At 40.2% G+C, this 8,003-nt stretch overlaps 1 protein-coding gene across 12 annotated transcripts; it reads left to right on the top strand.

Moving 5' to 3' along the window:
* Positions 1-431: 431 nt before the first annotated feature.
* LOC111425656 (nuclear protein MDM1) lies at positions 432-7,991 on the top strand. Of its 12 annotated transcripts, none has more exons than XM_071198404.1 (13): positions 432-651; positions 713-821; positions 909-968; positions 1,029-1,159; positions 3,660-3,785; positions 3,963-4,603; positions 4,657-4,961; positions 5,021-5,149; positions 5,429-5,557; positions 5,693-5,920; positions 6,428-6,538; positions 6,607-6,666; positions 6,858-6,930. In XM_071198404.1, the coding sequence occupies exons 1-12, from the start codon at positions 595-597 to the stop codon at positions 6,630-6,632; spliced, it is 2,052 nt and encodes a 683-aa protein (XP_071054505.1). In that variant the 5' UTR covers positions 432-594; the 3' UTR covers positions 6,633-6,666; positions 6,858-6,930. The 12 variants fall into 12 exon arrangements, 11 of the variants coding, with proteins under 11 accessions (XP_071054505.1, XP_071054504.1, XP_071054503.1 ...); XM_023059818.2 differs by having other exon boundaries at positions 434-651; positions 3,963-4,161; positions 4,219-4,603; positions 6,607-7,991; XM_023059811.2 differs by lacking the exon at positions 6,607-6,666 and having other exon boundaries at positions 435-651; positions 4,041-4,161; positions 4,219-4,603; positions 6,858-7,991.
* Positions 7,992-8,003: the final 12 nt, after the last annotated feature.

Raw genomic sequence — 8,003 nt, 5'->3', positions numbered from 1 at the left:
TATATAAATTGAGTTAGTTTGGAGTTGTTTATATGAGTAAAAGCGTAACAGGGTACACGTTATTGGATTTGTGAGGATTGGTTTTAAAAACAGTATAAAAAGGAATTAGATTGGGTTTAGAATAAGAGAAGTTGAAACGCGATCAATATTGCGCTTTTCTAGGAATATATTCTTTTTATAAAAGTATCTCGTATGGAGTTTCCAAACGAGAAAAAATGATTAAATCAAGCATTGGTGGTGTGGTGGGACGTTATCAATCGTAACTAACAAAGAATTCTTTGTGAATAGTATAGAGGGGTTGACAGGGCATCGGGCTAGGAGTAAATACGTAAAATTATATAGTACGGGGTGGGTCCTGGAGTAGAGGGCGCTGAGGAAATACAACGAGGCAGGCGTGGAAGTTATTGATCCAAAGTATTCGGCATTTACTGGTTCACCAATAAGGTGGGGTTCCATCATGCTGTCTGCATTCGCCATTCGGACTGCAAATACCCAGTTGCTCTCACCGTAGAGAGAAGGAAGGCGCGTGTGTATGGCTTCCAAGTCAGCTAATATTTTTATCAAGTGCAATCGTTCCGTCAACAATTAGACCTCATGATCGGTTCATTTTGGAATTTGTGCAGAGCGTGCCCTTCAATGCCAGTAGATAAGGTAACCGATAAAAAATGTGAAACCTAAACGGGCCGAAAACTGAGTATTATCACTCTTTCAGTTGCACTCTGAGTACAGGAGCACGTACAGATGGCATGAATATACTGGGCCCAGGCAGGAAGTTATCCGCCGGGCACCAACAACACAACCCGGCGTCGGAGCAAATTCCGGTACGACCCGAAAACGAAAAAAAAAAACTAATTGGAAATACGCCGAAGCCATTTTTTTTTTCAAACAAAGTCATTTTTAATTTTTAGATGAGAAACCTAACGAACCGCCGAACACAACGCGGATCGATGAAGAGACACAGAACGAATGTAAGTCAATAAAAAGAGTGATCAAAAATGGACGTATCATTAGTTATATAATGTCTCCAGTGCCAAAATTGGAACCGGCTCTGCCAAGACGAAAAAAACATCCTGATTTGGCCTACCGTCACCATGAGTTCCTTGTTAGCGATGGAACCAATGGAGACGCCATAGATGTTGGCACAACCGATAGGGCCAGGGTAAGAAAAAAATGCACGCTCTCCTCTTATTTCACCATTACAAACACACATTGAAATACCACACGCAGAACAACCCGGATTAATTCGCTTCTCGCTTCACCTTAGACTTGGTTTTTTATTCTATCGTACTCTTACCTTGCCTTCGCGGGAGGAATCATTGATTTTTATATCCTGCAGTAAACCACGGCCCTAACGATTTTACGTCCCTCTCAACCAAATAATGTCATTGCCCCCTTAAACTTATGCCCATCTCAACTTGTACTGGTCACCGCTTTTGGGCTACCAGTGCAACATAGAAATGCTATATCGATCTTAAACTGCGACTTGGTTTCCAACTTGCTTTAATTTCCTTTATATATAAACATATATATGGGACGTTCTTTGAAAAACAATCATTTAGTCAAAGAACCAATCGTACGAGAACTTCCCATTTTTAATTAATCATTTTAAATACGTAATGTGTATCGATTTTCGCGAATCTCGAAATTAACCTCAATAACTCGTCGTTACTGAGCCCAAAAAAAAAACAACGTTACCGAACGAATATCAATCTGCCGGTTTATCGATCGCGGCTCGGTTTACGTCTTGAGAGTCGTTTTTCGTCACCACAACCAGTAAAATGGAAGGAAATTCTACTTAAAAAAGATGCTTTGTATTTCCCGGAAGTAATCTCGCGAAATAAAAGCGTAACAAATTTGGAAGCGTGACAAATCAGGAAAGAATTCTAGTTTTCATCTTTTTAGAAGTAAAAATGCGCATTTTATAATTATTCTAAATTTAGTTTCGCTCTCGCCGGGATTTGAGAAATTACGTTTCATCAAAGTTGGAGATGTGCAACTCGCAAACTAGAGACGGAATATTAAAGAAGCGTTTCCTGTTGCTAAAGTTCTATTTCGCTTATTAAACAGATGGCTTCGTCTCAATTTGAATCATTTGAATTAAACGCCTCCTCTTCTAACGTCATCCATCGTCAATCATCGGATATTGATTTTCCTTCCCGGGGAACTAATTAGCAATTTCAATCGGCAATTACCGCCGGAATTTGAATAATGGTTGATGTTCGTCTCAAGTTTGATCTTCTCCAATTTCCCAAAGTTAAATAATTCGAAACTTTGTTACATAACATAATTTAATAAGTTAAAAAAATTTTTGTTGTGTATTGTTTAAAAAATAAAAATTTTCCTCTTGTTTTGTAATTATAACCTTAATGATTATTCAACGAAAATTGGATGCCTCAGGATTAAATATTAATTAATGCTCGGGTATACGCAGGAACCTCCGCTCATCATCTGGAGGTATCATTTATCATTTATAATTAATTCCGTGAGATTAACCGAAAAACAAAAAGAATTCAGTTTGCCCAACCTTTTCTTAATGATTGGGATCGTACAACTATTAATTTATGTGTGTGTGCGATATGTATTTTTGATAAACAACACAGGTGTTCGCTCAAATTAATCTTATCTTTAAAAAAAATCCATTGCATTATTTATCGAAACACGTAAATCTAAATGAAATCAATAAAATCGTAAAAAAGTAAGAATAGAAACTTAAATTATGTACATTTAAACATGGTATATTAAATTCGCGCAATTATTAGGTACTCGAATCGAGCATTTGCATACGCGATGATGGGCCATTACGACGTCGTACGGCGAAGTAAATCTGCTTGAAGTAGTCCTTCACTAAAGAAAAAAGCGGGTGCACTGCACAGTTGGCGTTAAAAAAAAGAAAACACCCGTACAACGCCATTCGTAGATAATTAGACCCACTTTAGGTCACCGTCGAGTGCTAGTAGACCGCGGCGATTCCTTGCTTGCATGATTTTCTTTAAACCTTTGTTATTTAATAATTTGACAAAAGAAAGTTTTGTTTTTGTGTTATTATATATGTTAATTAATTATCGTACCCGACGTCATCATTGCAAGTATGCAACCAACATCACAGTGCAATACGCATCATACGCAAATCGCGTATTGCAATACCACTACTGTGATATTGGTTGCATACTTGCAATGATGACACCGAGTACGATAATTAATTAACACACTGTATTTGAATATTATCGATATTAAAAAAAAATTCCTTGACCGAATTCTACTCAAGTAGGTTGGCACGGTGCCAAGAACCGGAAGGATTTCGTTTCACGTGAAAATTGGAATTCTTGGTTAAAAATTGAACTCTGATTGAAGAAAGTTATAAATCGCGATCTCAATGTATAAGTTAATAGGCGAATTCAATGAATGAATGAGTTCTTCTAAGTTTTAATAGATGATTTTTTTGAAATAGACGAATTGTACAGTCCGGGTTCTAGTGCATGAGTAAAGGTACCCTAATGCATGAAAATGGAGACCATTAAAATGAATACGTTTCCAAGCGAGGATGTTCTCGATCTCGTGCATGGCCGTGCCTTGTTGGGAAAAGGTGCGCGGAACGTAATTGGCATGCGAAATGGACGGTATAGGAAGGAGAGATAGAGATGTATTCATTTTAATTGCAGTCGACGGAGAGGGAAAGCTCGCAATGGAAGCCGTCCAGGCGCAGCAAATCGGAAGGTCCAGCCCGGTCCACGACGTTGACGCGGTCGGAAAGGCGGCGGGATTCGGACCCGGACTTGGAAAACACGGTAATGTCGAAAATAGGTCGAAACCATCGGGTAAGCTAAGATTCGGTCCAGAAAGGTTGAGATGAGTAGTTCGTTCGAAAGATTCCTCCCCCTCAAGGTTTAGCTTCGTCCCTTATCGTTTCCGTACACAATTTCGAAACGCAAGCACGGCCGTACATGAGTGACTCATCCACGCAGGGTCGCGATCAGGGTCTACTCCAGAAAGCAATATCCAAGATTAGCACTGAATACAGACTACAATTCGCTTGGCCGCAGGGCCACATGTCGAGACGGGACCAGGAGACCACTCCCAGGAAGTCGCAGTCCATGAACGCTATCAAGCCCCCAGCCAACGCTGTCATCCACAAACGACGTGGCGATCTAGAAAATAAAGATGGTAAGTCCGCACTTTTTATCATTTATCACATCCTCAACGTTTTCTCTTCTATTATAGCAAGCGAATTGGAACCATTAGTAAACGACAATACCATTCATGAATATCACGAAACAGCCAAAGACTTTAACACCGAATATAAGAAAAAATATAGACCTTTCTCGCAATACGATTACGCCGAAGGTAAATTTAAATCTAAACAAGAAGTTCATGATTTAGACGACGAAACAAAGAACGCTTTATTAAATGGTCCTACCAAGGAATCTTGGTACAAAGAAGTCGTTGAATTGAGAAAGAAAGCTGGGGAGTACAGAACTAGAGGACGAGGAACCGACATAACCGGCGATAAAATCACTGACGTTTATAATAAACAAGTTGAACTTTGGGATCAAGTATCTAGAAGGTCTTCACTTTCTGCATTATCTTTAGCTTCAACTACACACAGGTAGTTGAATTATGTCAATCGATTAATCGATACTTATTCATTTTATTTCTTAGGGCATATACTAAAGAAGAAAAAGATCAAGAAAATACTAAAAAAAGTTCACCGACTAAAGCACTAAGAAATGCCGAGAATTCTGCTAGAATGGTAAGGGATATGATACGTCATCACCTTGAAAGAACAACCGGTGGTTCGGAATTTGACGGTTTAATATTATCGCCAACGCGTGAAAAATTGGAACCGACCATACCGCGTAAAGACGATGATATCAGAGGTTCGCAGAAGAATAGTCCGAAGAAAAATTCGCCGCAGAAAGTGTCACTTCAAAAGAAGTCAAAATCAAAGTCTGTTCCTAGAACTGGTAAGCGGTAGATTGAAATCCGTACGTCAGTTGAGACTATTTCCCCTGTGTTACTTTAGTTAGGTCCCAATCAGTAGGCCCAGTAGAAGTAAATTACGAAAAGCGCTCGCCGAAGCGCCAATCTCGGTCGGCCACCGTCAAGGAAAAGAAGAGTAGCAGTTCATCGACAACTCGTAGACCTAGGCCTTGTACGTATAAGCATGGGCTCTACAAGTGTGTGCCAAAAATATCGTGTTGTGGCTTTTTAACTTGACTATGACTATCCTTATTCCGTCCAACTATAAGAAAAGAATTGATAATGGTATTTTTTGTAGTAAAAAATCTTATTAAGAAACCGTTATCAATTTCACTATCTTTTAACAGTTTCCACACAATTTCTTCTTAGAGCCCTGCATTTTTTGGTGTGTTCGCTTATTAGTAACCTATAGTACTGTGCGGTTTTTTCTTAACGTTTCTTCCGGTTTTAGCATCCCTGAACACCACTTCCCGATCTAAAAGTAGACCAGTCCCTTCACAGTCAGAGGACGACCGGTCGGGCAAAACAAAATCAAACAAAGCTCAGTCTAGCCAAAGAGACGCAGCAGACGGAAGCGAAGGTAAGCGAACAGGTGTCCGAGGAGTGGGCCCGACCGTACGCGGTAGGCGGATTTTTGGCACACACGAACGAGAAAGTGCCGGATCGTACAAGCGGGAGGGAAGCGTCCACTGATTGGGACTGTTGACGTTTTCAGCGGAACCTGCTCCCACCGTCGACAGAGCCGAGAAAGAAGAGGAGGAGGCTGTCGAGCCCGAGCCGGAGCCCGAAGTCATTAGCCTAGAACCCGTCGTAAAGTCCCCTCCCGAACCCACCCGGGTTAAGTCGCCCGAGCAGATAATCATGCGTTCCCCCGATCCGGTCAACTGGACCGTTCCGCTCGATACTGGAAAAACCTTTACTGTCACTCAAAATGTCAGAGAAGGTAACTAGAAACAACAATGTTCGGACTTCATCTAATGTGTTGCTCGATAGTTTTCTTTTAGGTAGTTTAGAAACTTTTTTGACTTGCAACACCGGTAAAGAATATATTTCACTTTTCTTAATCATTATCATTATCTCAGTTCAATTTCAAGGATTTCTTATCTCTTATTTGTGTATATGTCTCAAGCATGCCCAGACATTTTCAGGTGCCTAATTGTTTATTAAGATAAAGCCACCCATAAAATAATTTCTTTTAACATTTGTCTATTTCAAAGTCAAGCAACATCTCTTTTTCCCCGTCACCGATGTAATATTAGTTGTCTATTTTGGTTAATTTCTTTTAGACCCTGTATAAAAGTATGATAATAAGAATTCTATTGCTTTATTTTGAAAGAGGACCTTCATCTTTTATTAAATTTATTAAATTAATAAATCGTTAAGTAGAAGTTTGATAAAGTTGTAATAGGTGTAGTATGTTATAGAATAAGTTCTGACGAGTTTTTCGTAGGTGACATTAGCGCTCGACCACAGAGCGAAGTAAAGGCCTGGACGCCACCGGAAATACCGCCCCCAGTAGCGCAGTCTGCCCCGCCGGAACTGCAACAGCAGAAAGATCAAGGCATGTCACTGTCGTAACTTCGGACCTGATTTCTGCTTACCATATCCGATTTGGTTGTATTGCTTTAGGTATGGATTTAGCAGTCAAAGCATGAACTAAGGGCAGTGCAGTAACAGTTAATTAAACAGGCGAGTACTAGCTGGCAACAGACTTCACTAAAGATAGAATGCCTTGCACGTCGCCTAGTCGCTTAAGTTTTGTTGTAATCAATGCAAAATAATAATAATGTAAATGAGAACGTAAACGTAAGCAGAAAGACTGAAGAGTTTGAACTTCCGGTGGGGCAAACCTCTAGTCTACTGACGTGCCATTTTTACAGCTAGGAGAGGAGGGAACGACGACCCGTCTAATGTAGAACCAGTGGAAACAGGTGCAGAGGAGATCGAGAGACCGATTATCGAGCGGCCCGACGAGGGCTCTAGCTTAGACTGTCCACAGCGCGAATCCTCTAGCACTGCCAAAACTGTTAATCCACTAGCCGAATCGAAGTCATTCGCTTCCGATGTACTCGAGAAAGCGCGTAACCGTTTCGACAACTTTTGGAGGAAGAACTCTAAAGATGAATCTACCTAATTGATATAAGTGTGCGTTAGTATAAGACGTATTGCCTAATCGCCATTTACTCTTGTAACGAATTCAACAACCTCCGGGCACCGTCTCCGCTGGCTCGTGGACGCGACACAGGGCGACGACTGGTCATTTATACGACTTTTGCGCATTGCGCGTTATCTCATTCGAGAATCACTACTCCACTATTTAATAAATCTACTCTGTTATAGGGACGTAAACTACGTCGGCGATTATGACGCCGCCGCTACAATAGCCGTAACATACAATTAGTTGCCAAACTATTTAGCCGTCGATAGGTTTTGTAAACTGCCCGATTCTGATACAGGGTTAGAGAACGGCGCCCGGAGGATAGCATATACTCCAGATCAACAGTCCATGTTAAATGTTAAAATTAAAATAACGAGTGAATAACAAAACCGTAGTCGGAAGAAGTAATGAGAAAATTAAAAAAAAAAAAAAGAATATTTTTCGTTGATTTTAAGCTACTCGACCCGGCCTTATTACTAACTGCTTATGTTCATGCCATCCATATATATTTACATATAATACATATACTGTACGCGTAGAAATGAGAATCGAGAACGTGAGGAAACCGAGCGAACGCATATGGATAACTATTTGGAATTACATCCCATCCGTTGCAGCGCCTACAACACGAGTCCGACCCTCGAAACCCTACCTCGGGTTTTGCTGAGACTGCACTCCGATATTAACTTTCATATATATACTATATTGATAACGTTGATATATTTTGTGTAGTTGCGTTTGCTTGCGAACTTGTTGTTTGTTACTTTAGTTTACATCGAAATGCACTCAAAACTATATGATCTTGCAGTATTAAAATAAATAAAGTTTCTGTTATTAAAACATTTTTCTTTCATAATCCTACAGTCTT

This window comes from Onthophagus taurus, chromosome 8, assembly GCF_036711975.1.
Source record: "Onthophagus taurus isolate NC chromosome 8, IU_Otau_3.0, whole genome shotgun sequence".
Taxonomy (NCBI): domain Eukaryota; kingdom Metazoa; phylum Arthropoda; class Insecta; order Coleoptera; family Scarabaeidae; genus Onthophagus; species Onthophagus taurus.
Note: the sequence above shows the minus strand (reverse complement) of the source record. Positions and strands in the feature narration are given on the sequence as shown.